Source organism: Pseudorasbora parva, chromosome 14 (genome assembly GCF_024679245.1).
Source record: "Pseudorasbora parva isolate DD20220531a chromosome 14, ASM2467924v1, whole genome shotgun sequence".
Lineage (NCBI taxonomy): Eukaryota > Metazoa > Chordata > Actinopteri > Cypriniformes > Gobionidae > Pseudorasbora > Pseudorasbora parva.
The window spans coordinates 31,610,020-31,629,178 of NC_090185.1; the positions used below are offsets into that span (position 1 = coordinate 31,610,020).

The following is a 19,159-nucleotide window of genomic DNA, read 5'->3' on the forward strand; positions in this document are numbered from 1 at the left end:
TTTGTAAGGGTGCGACTACATTTTTTCCTTGCATCTGCTGCCTCTCCACGAACGAAGTGTTTGTTCCTTGATGGAACTCGCCCTCTGGTTGGATCCTTGAACCTTTGACCCATGCGTATTGACGAACGCAGAAGCGCAGAGGATAGAGCTAAACAATACACCCGTCATGAATTTGAATCTAAAACAAGAATTTGTAAAAAGAAATGGAGGATTGTTTTAATTATGGATACTTTTTTACACAAATGAAGCACTTTGCTTCAGAAGGCCACATCTAACTGCCGTTAAATGAAAAATATCTTCACCATGAGTATATCAGGGTCTTTAGCATCCTAAAATAATACTTTTTTTTACAATTTTAACAATTTGTAAAGCCCAAGAACTTGCATCAGGAAAGTAAACAGAATCCCTTTGCATTTCATATTGGACTGGTGCACACTTGTGTTAGTATCCATTCTGCACACTAGAGGGGGTAGTGTGCATTCTTTTTTTTTTTTTCAGGACTGGGCAATATCATATACAACCTAATGGTGAAGAGTCTTTTGGGGACACGATGTGATTTATTACCGTCTCTCATGTCCTGACACTGGCTCCAGGGGTCTCCATACCTCACGTCCTGTCTCCGGGCGCGCCTGCAGACCAAAAGAGGATGTTAGCCGCCTTAGGACCCACCTTCAGATGCATAATTTGAAAGGTTTGCTGGTGGTTTTCAGTATTATTATTTAGGCCGATTTGAAAGACTATTGAAATAAACTGTAAGCTTATTTATAAGTCCATTTCAGACATTCAACTAGCTTTGAGTAACTTCACAACTACATGTGAACTAGTAGAATAAATTGTACCTTTTGTTGCTGGGGAAGTAGTTGGTACAGGAGGAGCCGTCCCAAGCACAGTATGGGTCTCGAGCTAAACAGCAGTCTACACATGCTTTACCGTAGAGCTCACATCTCTGCACAGGAAGCTGGACCACACCCTCATCACTGCTTACAAACAGCACTTGCTAGAGAAGGATATATGAGTGCATGCAATATAAAAACGGTCTAACCTTTAACAAATTGATTTAAAAGGTCATTCGACTGATACGCCTTAATCAAAGTCATGAAGCTCATATCGATGTTAAAGAATGTACTTATAACATTATTTAGTGGCTCCACTTACCCTCTTGGTGGAGAGCTCCATGCTCAGTATTGGGGTCGGAGTCTACAGAACGAAAAAAAAGAGGAAGAAAATTGTGTCAACACATAAAATGAATCAGCTCCCGAACAAAGTGGGGGACGACACGCATTGTTGGCGCTGAATAAGAGCAGCTCATCATAACAGGCCCTTGTGAATGTTTTAAAGCTTTCTGCTCCATTGGTTCGTTTCTCTTTCATATAGAACAGCAAATGAGCCTTGACTCTTAAATCGACTCTCGCTCTCCAAAAGGCCGGAGGAACGCCGGTGGGCATTCCACCATTTGAGGGATGCAGTAGTATTCAGCGAATCATTTAAACTTTAAGTACAATTTTGGTCTGTTCCTCACACACAGTTATTGACTTCAAAAGACTTAAAATGTAAATTTTCCAGAAATTATAACTCTAAGCTAAATGCTATTATCAATAAATCATTATACTACAGAAATTCTCCAGGCATCTCCTACTAAACCTGTTGATTTCTGTTCGCTTACATTCCTTCCACACCCCGAGCAAAACCGACACATTCCTCTTTGTCTAAAGTTTTTGCTAAATCATTACTTAGTATCAGGATAAATCAATATTCCTGATGTAATGTTGCCTCTCCTGTCCCTGGGTTTGGTCACTTAACTGGACAGCCATGGGAAATCTAAGAGCAAGCTGGTTTTCTTCTTTAGGAGTTATTTTTGTTTGGGAAGTGCTTGACATGAAAACAACAACTAATAAGAGCCCAGGGTCAGAGGTCATGAGGGAGTCCAACAGATGGCACGACAAACCAGCAGACAAAATGAGATCTTATTAAATTACCTTGAAGACATTCAGCTCCTCTAGAATGATTTCTTCACTTTCCCAGTTTTCTTTAGGTACAGAGACCACCTTTATTACTTTGCCATCATCTGGAGATACAGAAGATTAACCATGTGAGATTTGACTTTATAGACATGATAAACAGATATAAGAAAAGAACGATAGATAGATAGATAGATAGATAGATAGATAGATAGATAGATAGATAGATAGATAGATAGATAGATAGATAGATAGATAGATAGATAGATAGATAGATTCACATTAACCTTTAAATATATCCCATAATGCACCCTAACTTAGTTACCATGGTGAGTGGGCATTGGCTTTTGGCGTGTGGATTGATCCAGCACCCTGAGGGCTGGCAGCTGTTACACTATTCTGGTCTTAGACAGCGTAAAATTGCAAGCCTGGTCTCTATACGCATAGGTTAAGCATATTTGTCCTGAACAGAGTATCTATTTGCCCTAAATGATTCACTTAGACGTGGCAGAGTTCACGCACACACCCATCAGTCCAGGAGGACAAATGTTAGACAGGAAAAGAAACATTGGCTCCTCGAAATGTTAGGATGATCCCAGGCAACAGGACCACTGACCAGCGTGGGAACATAGGTCGTCTTTAATAGCGTTTACTGGATCTGGTAGCCTATCTAGGAGATTTCTATATTTGTAGTGCAATTTATGTCTAACACAGTGTCTACAATGGACACGAGTGGCACGATGCAATGCGACAAAAGACAATAAAACAGCCAAACAAATCCCGACAGTAAACTGATGCCTCGTTGTTTTTATGACAATCAATCACAATACTTCACATAGGATGGACAAATGGATTTGCAATGGTCACTTTGTCACGTCCAGTGTAGACACGGTGTAATGCGTATATAATAGGGAACAACAGGACTAGCGGTCACACTTTTTACTGCTATAAAAGATTCCGCTCTATTTGAACACGTTAACCACTTTCCAACATACCTGTGCCAAGGTGTAAGACATCATACTGTCCATCCTCTGCATCAACCCTGTCAACCACAAGTTTTTTCAGCCTGTAGGGAGCGTTGATCCGAGTGAAGACGGGACGCCTGTGGATGGGCACCACTGGCTCCCACATCAGCTGATGGGCCCTCATGAAGCTCACAACATCGTCTGGGAAATCCCGGGTGGACTTGTGCAAAGGGTCGTAAGTCTCGCTCGGACACTGAAGGCACACAGGACACAGGACAGATTGTAACCCTGTGGGGACTGAATTTGGCATAACAGTCACAGACTAAGGTAAAAATAGTCAAAACACTTGTGCAGATGTGGATTTTGGCCACTGGATGAGATCATAGAACTCGGATTTCATCAAAAATATCTTAATTTGAGTTCCAAAGATGAGCGAAGGTCTTGCGGGTTTGGAACGACATGAGGGGAATTCATGACAAAAATAAAACATTTTGGGGAACTAACCTTTAAAGGAATCTTCTGTTGTTGGTACGTTTACCCATTTTAAGCGAGTCTATCTAGGACTCCAACAAGGGGTATGTTATCCAGTAAGTGTTAACAGAGTTAACTAGTATGATAACCTTGTTAACTAACCTTGCCTGAGCAAAGTTAAATCCAATATTTCATCCTCTTTCATGACCTTGTAAAGCTGGCAAACATGTTATGCGCAGTGCAAAAAAGCATTTCTGGTCAACTGCAAATGGGATGTTGGTTGCTAGTCACCAGCATGGGAAGCCAGACAGCTGTTGGATCGGCTACACAAGTTTTGCTTGAGAACAACAAGACTGTCCACCAGATAGACAAGAATTGTACCAGCTCTAATCAGTATAAACCAGCCTGAACCAACATGGAATTTATGCTGTAGTTTACTACTCAGTGTAAAACAAGTCTAAAGTAGTTTCGACATGATCTTAACTGCACCTTCTAGTCATTAAACCCCATAATTTGAAAGGGTTAATCTGTCTACTCAGAGTTCAGGTCAACTCTGTGGTTGTGACTTCGACAATTAATGGAGCAGAATTCACAGCCCTGATAACTGACTTCCTTTTGAAGACCTCACCACTTAAAGTCCACACTCCAGCCACTTCACAAACTGCCCAGACACATGACCCCCAGAGTGCCTGATGACATTCTTTACAGTCCCCTTGAAGCAGTGCAGTAAGTGACTGGCCGCATGGTTTCCAAGCTGCTCCAAAACTAACCATAGATCTCAAATCTTGTGTGCATTTGTGATAGCAACACCAAAATTGCATTTGGATTCTACCCAAAGTTGGTCAAGTTGCCAATAGAAGGCAAAAAGAAGCATCCCTCCACATGCCCAATCCCAAACATAATTCCTCCCTGTTGAGAACTTACCGTCCCTGGCCGTGGATAAGGGATCCTCCCCTTGTACTCCATCCAGCGATAATCGGGCCCCTCCTTATGTGCAAATGGCCCGTTGAAGGCGGCTCGGATGGAGGCCATGGAATAGACGCAAACGGCTGAACCTCTGAAGACGGAGCTTTTGAAAAGGAAACATGTATTAGTCTGATGCCGGGTTAGAATAACAGAGTTCTTCAAGCCTGGTGACCTTTGACCCTTCATTATGGCCTCAAGCTATCCATTCCTCGGGTGGGAGCACCGAGACGGATTGTTCTAGATGGATCGGGCGGGACGGAGACCATCCTGTGAGCAGACTGTTGATTTTAGGGGCGTTTTGATACTGATGTCAGTTGGCAAGATAAACTGAGATAATCAGATTTTGAGTTGGTGGAAGGAATAAGGGAGGTCTGAGAACCTGAAAGGTTAGTTAAATGGGAATGAGTGTGACGGATTGGTTGATTTGGATGGAGCCAATGATAATGCAGAAATTGAGGTAAACAAATATAACATCGAAAGGAATGTCGTTTTAAAAAGTTAAGAGGATTATGGGGTGGTGACCCAATGAATGACTTGAGTTTCCAGCTAATAAACTTACCTGGAAGTGGAGAAGACACCATAGATGACTGGATTCTGTGGATCTTTGGTCTCCAAAAGAAAGATGTCCTCTAAACATAAAAATGGGCAGTTTTTGAGTTCATGTTGCCTTAAAAGAGTGATTTACGTGTTATTAGAGTGTGTGAAGTGAACATACCGAGCTCGTCAAAGTGTGTGTCCATGCTTCCAGATCCTGGTACTGAACACACCAGCCTAGCCTTCAGGAAGGTGCTCCAGCGATTAATCAAGCTTCGTTTTCCTCCAATGTCATTCTTATAAACACCAAGAGATTGATTTCAAAACACTACCCCAGAAAGCAACATATGGTCTCGCAACATCCGTCCTACTATGTTGCTGCCTGTGACACTATTTTTAAATTTGAACTGATTTTAAAACACTAGGCATCATACACTTGATGACATCATAAATGGTTATTGAGGAAAAACTGGGCATTACACACTAAATGACTGAGGTTTGCACACCACAAGATATTTAAGCTTTCCCAAACACAAACTCATGCAGAAACATGTGCCTCATTACCAGGCGGAAAAAAAAAAGACTCAAAATATCAAACATGTTTAATCTCCTCTGACTCAATGGAATCATAGTCTGAAGCTAAACACATTGGATTATGTTGATACACTACTCAATACACTACTCGACTTTCTTTGATTTGTCAATTCCAACTCCCAAAAAACTGACTTTTGGCAACTAGTGTTGACTTCTCAAGACTACAAAACGGTATCTGTGCGAATTCTGGCCTAAATTAATAACATTATCTCAATAGCAAACATATAATGTATTACATTTTGTATACATTAAAAACAAACGCAGCTTAAAATAAATGAAATATAATATTTAAAGCACTTCAAGAATGCTCTGATAAGATAACACTGAACTGAAATCCTAGTTTGCTAGATTTGTTGCTAGATTAATGTTTAATTACTCTCAAACAAACACTTCATTCATCCATTATTCGATACATGCTACTGCTACTACTGTTCAACAGATGATACTGAGGCCTACACGTCCATTCATTAATGTCTACAAAAGACTCATTGATTCTGCATACCAAACAAAGGTCTTTTGGATCTATTTCATGTTTTTATTGGCTCATTACGGCGCTGGACTTGGCACTCACCTTGCAGACACGGGCCACCCGACTGTAGATACGCTTGTCGAGCTGGTTGGACTCTACGGAGGTCTCTTTAAAGAAGAAGTACACTTTGTCATCGTCCAAGCTGTGCGTGTCAGGGATGGAATAAGATCCCACAAACTCTGGCTCTGTGAAAAAAAATTGGCATCAGAGCGAGGGTGGAGGAAGTCACACAAGTTAATTAGGCAGCACAAGCCTTAAAAACAGTCAATAGCAAACTTTTCCAACCATACACCTCCTTCTTATCCACTGCCAAAAAAGGCAGGATTTTAGAATAAATCACTACTCATCTTTAAAACCTGATTTTTTTTTGAGATACTAGGACTTGATTTATATTATAAGAATCGTTACAAGTAACTTGAGTGATGTAATCAGATTACTTTTTTTCAAGTAACTAAAGTAACACATTACTTTTTCAAATAAGTAATGCAAGTTACTTTGTTTTGTTTTGATTTATTGACTGACAGCTCTCCTGTAGGTTGAGAGAAAAAGTAACGTAACATTACTTTCCATAAAAAGTAACAAAAAAAATGTTTTTACTGTCCATTGCAGGTACTTCCAATACAAGTACTTCCATTGAGGACTACAAGTACTTCCATTGAGGAACTACCATTGAGATGAAAGGAAATCCAGGTATATTAGACCTTTATGCTTGCTTGTTAGCTTGCACAAAATATTGTTTAGAATTGTGATATCAACAAAAAATTTCTACCATCCAGTTTGGAAACCAAGGCCATGCTGGTTTTGCATACACATTAAAAACAATGAATGTTTTATTCCACTTCTCACCATTTAGCCATTGGTCCTGGTAAGCTTCGGTGCGGATGTAGTGTTGATTGCTGCTGTGCACAGATGTGCGAAAAATGGCGGCATTCATTCCCATGAAGTCTACCGACGTCCCAGCGTACAGCTCCCCATCTAAGACGAGCACATACACAAAATTACAAGCAGAACGACTTAGAATGACAAATGGTTTTCCATGATACATAGCTCATTTGTCTACCCCCTGACTCCAGATCCTTTGTCAAAATACTCTGTTTTACAGCAGCTTGTGTGAAAAGGAAATTTCGATTATTCAAGAGGCATCATTAAATGGTCAAAAAGGTCTCCGGTTGCAGTAATAGCCTTTAATTAGGCAGCATATGGTTTATGCGTTATGGCCCTCTGGGGTGTACATACTTTAGAAAAAAAATCTAAATATATTACCAATTTTGCAGCTGGATTTCTATTCCCGACCACACTGTAACAGCAACTGGGCAAATCTGTTGTATTTTTATTTTTTACTTTTACTACTGCCTATATGTGTCCACTGGAGACAAATATGAGTGAACACTGTTTACTGGGGGAACTTTCAAAATTGCCCCATGCAAACTAACATCTGGTCCAGAGCTATACAGATTTATCTATCAGTGACTCATACGGGAGTATGTCTAAAAAATGGACACTTTTTGTGCATTTTTCCTTTTACCGCCTGCAAACGGCAGACGGATTGTTTCTAAAGGACAATGTGTTTAGGGAAACTCGCCTGTCAGATGGGCGGTAAATGTCTCCTGGGGACTGAATGGACATTTTCCTCTCCCGGATTCTCCAACATGGCTGAGGAGCTGGAAAGTTGGTTTCTAGGACACGAGACAAGACTGTCACTCTGTTTGCACCATTACCCTCATTATTAGTTCATCTCTTCTGTCAACAAGCCTTTGTTAGGTCCGATTCACACATATGTACAAGATTACAAGCTTAAAATGTAATTTCACATCGGTTAAGTGACAAAAAAGAGAGATTGCTCACCTCAAGATTGTGTCCCAGGTCAATGTAGGTGCACTGCGGGTGGAACGCGCCGGTTCCACACACATAGACATGAGTTTTATTGAAGGGCTGTAGGAGTCTTACGTAATTGGCACAGTCCATCTGAGAGATACATGTGGTATGTGATTAAAAGCCTGATTTTAAAGAGTTTTTGTGAGGATAGGTGGATGGGACGCATTTTAAATCACACAGTAATGCACCTATTGGTTATTGCTGGGTAGGGTGGGGTAGGGGGGATAATGTTAAAACTTCAGACTTGCCCTCCCTTAAGACTTTCCAACTTGAAATATTCCCCCCTAGAGCTATAAATATGATTTTTCAGCTTTTATTCTTATCTCGGTCTGTGAGAGCACTTTATTAAAAGGGCATCTATGGGCCCTTGAAAGCTTTTTTTCTCCATTTGTGCCCTTTTAAAGTTGTTGCATCTTACCGATAGATTCTTTCCTGCATATTTGCAGCGTTCAATGTGTTCCTGTCCAGCTGGCCAGTGAATCTAAAAATAAAAAAGATAAAAGAGAGTTTTTGCAAAGAACAGAAAGTAATGCATAACAAAACAACACATTATATAAAAAGTGTAATAATACTATAAGTTTAAATAATGCTTTATTTATAATGGTTTGAAATTCCCTACTCCCCTTTTTAATTGATACTTTTTATTGTTAAATGTGTGCATTACATCGATGTGCTTGTAAAAACGTGCGCAACAAATATTGAGTTGATTAACTCAGACCCTCTTTGGCGCAATACCATCATTACTCAACAATCTGCATGCCTCCTTAACTGTAATCATTTCCATGTGGAAATAATGTGCAGGTATTGACCTAATCATTAATCGGCAATCAGCACACTGTACATAATGATATAATTGGAAGATCGAGAATCTGACGTGCTTTAGTACTTATTAAGATCACGTATGTATGACCTTACGTTTAACCTCATCATTTCTTACAGACATCTTTTAGTATTTTGCTGTTATAAAAGACAGAATCAATTAATATTGAACTAAATGTAATGTTTATTTAGCTGTGATTATGTGTAAAGGAGAATTTAGGATTGAAGTATGCAAATTCTGACTAACACATTACAAACATACAGTCCCGTTGAACCTAATTAGCGTACAAACCTCCATACTCAAGGAGGCGAGAGAGATACCCAAAACCGGATATGTTAGTTGACCTGAAAACTGTAGAAAAAGACACTACGCTAATGCAAATATACTATAGCCTGTATCAGTATTGAGATTTTAGTTGACAAAATCGTTTGCTGTACATATAGTATCTAGTGTTTGTGCTCAGTTAAACGTAAATCCACAGAGAAACGATATCGTTGGAATTTCATTTTAGAAAGATTATTTTTTCCAGCTGATGAATGATAAATACATTGACAGCCAATCAGAATCCATCCTGCTTTAACCCTTAAAGGACAACTCTGGTGAGAAATGACCCTAGGGGTGATTAACAGATGGTTAGCGAGTTGATCGTTCTCTGAGATGCGTTTTAATGGAAATCGAATGTTAAGAGTTTTATCTCTAAAAACAGATGAGCTTATAACACTAGTCTATGGGGCACAGAGTAAGTAAAATTAAATCGCTAGTTAATACCACTAACAAGGCTCAAAAGAACGTTTGAGTTCATTGAAATTAAATGTTTGCGTTAATACAATGAAGGAGATTGGTTTAATCAACAAAAGCTCACAATAGTGATACAATTTAAACCACATATTTTTATGTGTAATTGTATATTTATTCACAATACTCAGTGTTTCAAACTGAAAATCTTCATATTAATGCTTAGAAAATTGTATTATCTTCATGCTTTATGGTCGCATTTGGAGCTGAGCAATAATATACTTTACATTTTGTGATGATATAAACAATCAAGCAGTTGTGATTTGCTATATATCACTTTATGTGAATATACTGTAGCAGTTTTAGGACAGAATCCTGTAACTTCATGAGATTCATGTGAACAGTAATGCATTGTAATCATGCTCTGTTTTCACTTTCGTGACCCTTATCCTCAAGGTCTGTAAATGACATCATGCGCTGTCAGATTGAGGCAGTTGTGCGTGCTGACCTTGCGTGCCGGTTGAGCGAGGCTGTCAGAGTTCAGCATGTAGATGTGGTCTCGGCCTCCGACCAGCAGCCATCCGCGGTCCTCATCCAGCAGTAAGGGCTGGTACGCGCCCGCCTCTCCACCGTCCCAGAACACCGCAGAGCTGTTCCTCGACCTCAGTTCTGCCAGAAAACAACAGTGTGGTTTAAAAAAAAAGTTTGTCTTGTAATTCCATATGTTCTGGTACCACATGAATATTGAATATATGCTGATTAAAGATATGCTACACTCTTAAAAATAAAGGATCTGATTTCACAGTGATGCCATAGAAGAAGCATTTATGGTTCCTCAAAAGAAACGTTCAGTGGAAAGTTCTGAAAAAAAATCTCATTGTGAACATTTTTGAAAATCTAAAGAACATTTATCCATTACGAAGAAACTTTAGCACAATAAAAAAGTTCAGAAAATAAAGGATCCAAAAGGGGTTTCGATGCCATAGAAGAACCATCTGGGGTTTATCAAAGAACCGTAAGGGAACAATTATTAAAAGAACCATTTCCTTAATGTGAAGAACTTTAAAAATCAAAGACCCGTGTTCCACTGTAAAGTATGGAAGCTTGTTTCCACCAATTACACATTTTTATCCCAAAATTCTGACTTTTTTTACTCGTAATTGCTAATTATATCTCACAATTCTGAGAAAAAAGTCAGAATTACAAGTTATAGATAGAATTGCAAGTCAGAATTGCGAGATATAAAGTCAGAATTGCGAGATATAAAGTGAGAATTGTGAGTTATAAAGTCAGAATTGCAAGTTATAAAGTGAGAATTGTGAGATATAAAGTCAGAATTGTGAAGTAAAGTCAGAATTGAGAGTTATAAAGTCAGAATTGTGAGATATAAAGTCAAAATTGTGAAGTAAAGTCAGAATTGAGAGATATAAAGTCAGAATTGTGAAGTAAAGTCAGAATTGAGAGTTATAAAGTCAGAATTGTGAAGTAAAGTCAGAATTGAGAGTTATAAAGTCAGAATTGTGAGATATAAAGTCAGAATTGTGAAGTAAAGTCAGAATTGAGAGTTATAAAGTCAGAATTGTGAGATATAAAGTCAAAATTGTGAAGTAAAGTCAGAATTGTGAGATATAAAGTCAGAATTGTGAAGTAAAGTCAGAATTGAGAGTTATAAAGTCAGAATTGTGAGATATAAAGTCAAAATTGTGAAGTAAAGTCAGAATTGAGAGTTATAAAGTCAGAATTGGGAAGTAAAGTCAGAATTGTGAGATATGGGGCCCTATCTTGCACCCAGCTAGGGCTGTGTATTGCCAAGAATCTGGCGATACAATACGTATCACGATACAGGGGTTACGATACGATATATTGCAATATATTGTGATATTGTAAGAGAGGCAATATATTGCGATATTTCTTTTTTGTGTGTTTTTGTTTTTTTATAATTTAAAAGAATAAAGAACACAACCATAAGCCTAAAACACGAGACAAAGTATTTTATTTAATTAATACAGTATAATTTATATCACTAATCATATGCAATGTGCAATCTAAGTAAAGGGAAATGTAAAGTGACTGCAGGATTCTTTGTGTGTAGGATATGTTTTAAAGGTTCACAGTATAGCAGTGGCTATTTAACAACAGGAAGTGCAGTCCATTTCATGACTGAATGACTGTTTGTTTTATATTTAACACAGTAGCCCCGATCACACAGAACGCGTTTTTGCAGCGAGAGGCGCCTTTTTTGAATGGATTTCGTTTGGCAGAGAGTGTTATGCGCGCTGCCTCGCGTTTAAACCGCTTGCTGCGCCTCGCGTTTTTGAAGGAGCGCTCCGAGCGCATGAAGTTGAAAAAAAGTCAACTCTGAGTGGAAAAGCAACATCATCGCGCTTATGTTCTGTTGTCCAATCGAATGAATGAAGCGGCGGGCCTTCCGTTGTGTTGACCGTTACATTGATTTGACTGACAGTACAGGTGATTCAGGGGTTGCCTAGAAACATTAAAGCGCACTTTACCTGAAACCTGAAAAACGCGCTCTGTGTGATCGGACCCTAAAGCTGTTTTCTATAAAGCAGTCTATTGTATAAAGTGCTATTTCAAGTAACGTTACTGAACTGCAGAGCTGGTCATCATATCCACATCGCTATGATTCGTTCTCCTGCCACCGCTGTCAGTTTTGGTGTGTGTTTATTTTGTTACTGAGAGGAAAACGTGCAGTCTATTCCATCGAAACGCTTCTCAGCAGCGCGGGTGACATCAGGATGTTAAGCGAGCTCTCTGTTTCAATGTGTTTCCCGAGTATTAGATTATAACTTGGCCTATTTTGCAAACAAAATGATTCTTGTCGATTTCCTTAGTGGCTTCTTTTTAACTGAAGCCAACATGAGTCCACACTTCAGCTCTGTATACTGCAAGAGCGGAATAATTCTATCGTCTTGAGAGCTGGGTTTGCTAATGTAAACACTAGTGATTCACGCGCTTCTCCGGCTCCGCGTCCGTTATACGTTCTGAGATAACACTGCCATCTAGCGGTTGGGTGTTATACAGTCTGTGGTTTAAACCGAACACAAAGCCACGAATCTTGGATGTAAATAAATAAATATATAAATATCAATACAGCGTTTTTGAGAATCGATACATTATCGCCAAACATAATATCGCGATATTCACGTGTATCGATATTTTCTTACACCCCTACACCCAGCGCAATTGAATTTGTACGCCGTATGTGTCGTTTGTGTCACGTATGTGTCATTCCTATTTTGCACCCGGGCAAAGCGCACTTTTCCCTCCACAGAAGCACGTCGCTAAACTAGTGAATGAACTTGCGCTCCCTGGGCGGTTCAGCGAAAAAAAGGAGGCGTGTTCCGGCGCAAACAATCCTTGGTGCTATTTTGCTGTTCCATTAAACAATTGCGCCACTGAGCAGAAAAAACCTAGTCTAAAGTCAGTGGCGCATTGCGCGTTGTTCATTATGCTATTTTAAGGGCGCATGCTTGACATAATGTATAGCGTGCACAACGCGCATACACTTTGCTCATGTAGGCCTAATCTACACAGATGCAACAGTTATTTTTGCAAATCATAAATTGTTACACTAAAAAAATATTAACACATGAGATGACGGAAATCATCGTGGTGTGCCACGAAGATGTGAAAAAAAAGGCATAAATCTAGCTTACAAATTATTCAGGCTAATTGTAGTAATTAAGGATCAGACCTGTTTGCCCAATAGTGGCAAGACATATATGTATATAAGGACATCTGACAAATTGGTCTGTCCGTCAAGAACCAGGAAAAAAAAAATCGACTGAAAAACTTAAAAAACTGTTTAACCGACGCTATTTTGGGTGGGTTTCTCCCATCCCCATACAACACTCGTACAAGAACATCAGTCTCCTCGGCTGTCCCTTACGAAAGGAAAATATATTTACCAATATATTATTTTGAAATATATTATAATATATTGTAAATACATGGAATAATATATTGATGGTATTATAGCCTACAATATGTTATATATTCCTGTAATATATTGCAAAATATACAAATGATTGCCGCTTCCATATATTGTAATATATTGGAGAATATAAATATTAAATCCCATATATGTGAATATATTGCCTAATGTATTACATGATATTTTCCAATATACTGCAATTTTTGTTTCGTTTTGGTTTCGCCTGGTAAATACGCCATAATAATAGCAATCCATAATGGAACTTTCACCTGCTTTTAAAGGGAATGTTGGATGATGCTCTGATTGGTTTATTCACGTTACGCCCAGAACCACACCTATGAATAATGAAGCTACTTCAGACCAACCCATTTTAGACTTGCGCCGGGCGCAAGAGCCATTTATCCCGCCGGGAAAATAGCAACAGCGCCGAGACCCGCCCACAAAGTTACTTGTGCTTCGCGCTTTGACACTTGCGTTTCAGATCGTTAAAATAGGGCCCATGAAGTCAGAATTGCAAAGAAAAGTCAGAATTATGAGATATGAAGTCAGAATTGAGAGTTAAAAAGTCAGAATGGAGAGTTATAAAGTCAGAATTGGGAAGTAAAGTCAGAATTGTGAGATATAAAGTCAGAAATGAGAGTTAAAAAGTCAGAATTGCGAAGTAAAGTCAGAATTGAGAGTTAAAAAGTCAGAATTGTGAGATATAAGTCAGAATTGAGAGTTAAAAAGTCAGATTTAATAGATATAAAGTCAGAATTGCGAAGTAAAGTCAGAATTGGGAAGTAAAGTCAGAATTGTGAAGTAAAGTCAGAATTGTGAGATATAAAGTCAGAATTGCGTGTTATAAAATAAGATTTGTAAGATAAAAAGTCGCAGTTACCTTTGTTATTTTTTTAATTTTTTTGGTGGAAACAAGCTTCCTTAATAACTAAATTTTTGTGGAATGGAAAGGTTCCATTCTGTCAAAGGTTCTTCATGGAACCATCGATGCCGTCCTTTCTTTTGTATATCAGTGTATTCTACTGCATAGACTTATTTTGGAAGGATTGTGTTGCAGTTTGAAGCTTGTTAGATTGACATCATTGTGAGGTGGTTCTTATCTTTGATGGATATGTAAAATAAACATGCCAATCATATGCAGAAATGGTTTTGGCACGCTCACATTCCAGGTTACAAATATCAATATTCCCCTACAGTGATATTCACACATAATTATACATGATGCATTCTTATACAAACACATTCAGACACATCCACGTCTCTGCAAACCCCCCACGCTGGTACTTAAGCAGGGAAAAACAACCCTCCGAATTAAGGCCAATTAACCCTGAACACGTTCCTTGACAGCTGCACTCCTGCTACCCACGGTTCCAGTGGGACGAGGGGCCCACGTATGTGGCAGGAGTGTGCATAATTACACGTCGACGTGCAGTTTGAGTAGCAGAACTTCCAGCTTTTGGAGGTGTCGGGCATAAGACGATGATTGTGGTAATAAACTTTGACAGGTGTTTTCTTAGCCGCACACCCTGCCGATGAAAGGGAGTTGAGATGTTGCACAGGAAATAGCTCAAGGTCTAGAGACTGCATTCTTTACTTGACAGTCTCTCTGAGTCACACCAAGGTGAAGGTTAAATGGTGCATCTGGATGTTGCTTTTTTCTGAGATAAATGTGGCATTAAAGAGGCTCTATTATGCCCTTTCACAAAACCTTTATTTTTGGGGGGCTCTACTAGAATAGGTTTTCATCCTTGAATGTTCAAAAACACATTTGTTTGTTGATATGAATGTCTTTTCACATATTTGTAAGTTGATTACACCTACTTAGGCCTACAATGCTTTTGGAAAACAGCCCTGTTTGGTTCCTGTCTCTATAGTCCCTTTCACACTATCATACACCCGGCAAAATGCGACTCCAAGTGTTTTTTGCTGGTTTCAGCACGATGCAGTTATCATTTTCACGTCTAGTTGTTTAAATAGCAAATGAACTCATGCCCATCTGTTCGCACATGGGCGTGCTGTTCTGAAAACCAGGTGTGTTCAGGCTCATTGTTGGCATGTTCCTATTCTGAGGAACTGAAAACTGCGCCATTGATCAACAAAAACCTGCTCTAAAGTCATAGTCGCAAATTTCGCCATGTAAACAGCAAGTCTGTTATGGTGCGAGCGCAACTGGCTTAAAAAGGGAATGGGAGATGAGACTCTGATTGGTTACATGTTACGCCCAAAACACACCCATTACTCATTAAGAGACTAGGTACAACCCTTATAGACCATGCGCCTGGCGACCGTTTTTTTCTGTCGTCGAACTATACCAAAAGTGGTTTCGGCACACCCTAAGTGCACCAGAGCCATGCGCTTCAGACCATGTGCTCAGATCGTTAAAAAAGGGCCCAGAGTGTTGATCCCAAAAATTGGCGAGTAATCTAACGTGTTACTATTTCCAAACCGGTAATCAGATTAAAGTAATTTATCCAAGTCACTGTGAGTGACTATTTTAGTCATTTTCCTTAGTGAAAAATATTTTTTTTGCTTTCTTCTTGCGTCTCTGGGAAAGTATTTTTTTTAGGAAATATTTTTTTATTTTTAACTTAAAATGTCAGGAGATACATTGTTGATGTTACTGTTAAAAATGCACTTCCAGTAAAGTGAGTGTTGGCAAAACTGGTTGTCATTTCTATGTTGAGGTGGCAGGGGTGTTGTCGGCAACTGCTGAATGAAACTAATAAAGTTACTTGTAATCTAACTTAGTTACTTTTAAATTCAAGTTATCTGAAAAGTAACTAATTTACTTTTTAAAGGAGTAATCAGGTTACTTTTTCAAAGTAACTGTGGCAACACTGGTGTGGTGAGAGATAAATCACAGATCATACGCAAACTTAAAGCCACAATATGTAGTTTTTCGCCACTAGAGGTCACATATTCAAAACAAAGGCGTAACTTTATGATGCCTAGATTTCGCTGAGCTTATATTATGCCGCAGATGAGTGATTCTGCTTCTTCTGGTCAAGCGTATGTGGGGTATCGCAGCGCTGTTTTATCATATTAGATACATTTGAGTGAGTTGAAAGTTCACTCGGCGTTTACTATGACACACTAGTTCACACTGCAGTGAGTTAGATTGATATTAGGCATGGTAAAACATGGTACTCACGGTAAATCAAGAAAACGATATTTAAACAATAAGACTAACTATGTTGAGCTATATAGCAATCTTTAAGGGGAACTTCAGCAATAGGAAGATGAATCTGTATTTAAACTGGGTCATTAATGTAGTAGAAATGTGAAATTATTTTTGAATTTGGTGCCTTCTAGACTGAGAAAAGACGGAAAATGTATTTTTGTCTCATGGGGATGAAAGACTACGATTCCCAGAATGCTTCGCTTCCCTGTGAGGCCATTCCCAAAGCCACCGCTACTGGATTACAGTGACTGAGTTAGAGAACAGACACTACATTTAAATACTGAACGTGTCTGTTCAATATAATGATTGAGTTGCCACGTGAGTCTCACAGTACTAACTGCATGAGTCAGATTACATTTACATCATGAGCTGATGAGCTCTCATGATGAGAGCTGAGGTAATCGCGACCACACTCACGGTTCAGTCTGGCGCGTTTTCAGTTCAGGCCTTTGGAAGCTTAACTTTCATAGAAATTAATTTGAGAAGTTAAAAGACTTACATTGCTCACCATAGCTCGTTTAAATGAGTGCCTGTAGCTGCGAGCTGAGCTCTGAGTGTAATCTCCCATCCCCAGTGCGCAGGTTCAAAACATGTGGAAATGGCTCCCTCTGCTGGCTGTAGTCTTTAGCCTTTGGCCAAACATTCCAAAGATGACGCAAATATCGTCTATTTGCGTCATGGGATGAATTTTTTGAGAAATAAAATGCATAAATCTCTTTTCTCAGGGGGATATGAGGGGGGAAGCGCAATCATTTGAATATGCTCCAGGGTTTCTACTGATACAAAGCCATATGCTAATCGCTGAAGGAACCCTTTAGTTTTCTGTTGATGAATGTATCCAAACAGTTGCTCATCTGTCTAATAAAACACATAATATATTAAAGCATCTTTGGTGTTTCCATGATTTCTACAGAATAAATCAATTGTTATGTGGGTATGATGTCATTGATAGACGACGCACGGTCCTGGTTAAAATTGCTTACTTCTTTGGATTTAAACATTCTTGGAAATATTTGGGATAATGTAAGTACACAAGTCAACAAAATATATAACTGTTCATATGTACGATTTTTGGATCCCAAAATCTTACATATTGTGCCTTTAAGTATATTATTACTCATTTAGTATTGTATTAGTACTAATTTTAAAAGTATGCACATACTTAAAAGTAAGTGTTCTTTTGCACAAGATCTGCTATTAAACCTAGCTTAACAGCTAATCTTTTCTCTAAATATTCAGAAGGTTTACTTTGAGAAACTTCATCGTCTTCACCTTTCCTTCCTCTAATTAGCAGCATTCTTCCCTCTGGCTCTGTTCAGTGTTAATGCCCCGATAGCTTCATTATCCCCTTCCAGAGCTCAGGACCCCGAGTCGTCTGCTGTGCTTATCTCCTACACCTTGCTGCCATTGATATCTTACATATCTTACATGTTGCGCTAAGACACTGCTGAGACATTACATGTCACATCCTGATGTCACGTGTCTTTATGGGATCTTTATGGGATGTGTGTGAACGCACGCACATATTCCTGAAAATCACTGCCAGTGTGACTGAAACAAAATCAACTATCAAACGATCTCGGGACAAATACACGAACATATTAGTAGTGTATTATCCAGAATCTTTATGCGAATGCCTCCTTCCAAAAAAATGCAGTGTGCTCTGATTGGTTGGCTGGACCAGTGTGTTGTGATTGGTCAGCTTCTTTGTGCGTGTTTGGGAAATTTCACAACCCTTACCATAACCGCGTGTTTCAAAACACTACTAACTAACCCAACAAGGCCACCCCCTTTATTTTGCTTATAAGTTGGGCAGGAATTATTTAAATGAGGAATATTCTGACGTTTTTGAGAAAACTCAAGACTACAATGGAGGCATTTCAGGGAGTTCAGAAACAGTGACACTGATATAGAGAATAACTTCCTTTGGAGTGAATTGGGGCTCTAGTTTAGCGATCTGAGCACATGGTCTGAAATGTACGGCTCAGGTGCACTTAGGGCATGTCCGAATCCACTTTTGCTAGTTTAACTATAAAAAAAATTGTAAAAATTGGCACACCAGGCACATGGTCCATAAGGGTTGCAGTCTTGAGTCATGAGTGTGTTTTGGCCATAATGTACAATAAACCATCAGAGTCTGATCTCCCATTCCCTTTAAAAGCCAGTTGCGAACGGAAAGACTGAACGCTCCTCCAGGGAGGAATCCTTTTATTTTGTATACTTAAAAATGTTAGTGTGCTGCTGTGCATCCCTGTGTGTGTATTGAGTACCTGCCTATAGACACATATTACTAACATGTCCTATAAAGCGTTAGATCACCCAAAAATGAAAATTAGATGTTTATCTGTTTACCCCCAGTGCATCCAACATGTAGGTGTGTTTGTTTCTTCAGTAGAACACAAATGAAGATTTTTAACTCCAACCGTTGGTCGTATAATGCATGTCAATGGGTTTTTTTTTTTATATGAGAGCCACTATGAGAGTAAAAAACACTAGTATATACGAATCCATATTAAACCCTGCGGCTCGTGACAATACTTTGATGTCTTAAAACACGAAACGATCGGTTTCTGCGA

At 39.0% G+C, this 19,159-nt stretch overlaps 1 protein-coding gene across 1 annotated transcript in view; it reads right to left on the minus strand.

Annotated features, from left to right (window-relative positions):
- Positions 1–19,159, minus strand: part of si:dkey-49n23.1 (semaphorin-3D) — an 89,788-nt gene that overhangs the window by 2,449 nt on the left and 68,180 nt on the right. The window contains exons 3-16 of the mRNA XM_067416262.1: positions 9,956–10,116; positions 8,311–8,373; positions 7,863–7,982; positions 7,600–7,693; positions 6,864–6,992; positions 6,060–6,202; positions 5,076–5,190; positions 4,920–4,989; positions 4,319–4,463; positions 2,954–3,176; positions 1,977–2,065; positions 1,156–1,197; positions 840–997; positions 565–629 (exon numbers count right to left, since the gene is read on the minus strand). Coding sequence (XP_067272363.1) covers positions 565–629; positions 840–997; positions 1,156–1,197; positions 1,977–2,065; positions 2,954–3,176; positions 4,319–4,463; positions 4,920–4,989; positions 5,076–5,190; positions 6,060–6,202; positions 6,864–6,992; positions 7,600–7,693; positions 7,863–7,982; positions 8,311–8,373; positions 9,956–10,116 — 1,617 coding nt within the window. The remainder of the gene's footprint in view (positions 1–564; positions 630–839; positions 998–1,155; positions 1,198–1,976; positions 2,066–2,953; positions 3,177–4,318; positions 4,464–4,919; positions 4,990–5,075; positions 5,191–6,059; positions 6,203–6,863; positions 6,993–7,599; positions 7,694–7,862; positions 7,983–8,310; positions 8,374–9,955; positions 10,117–19,159) is intronic.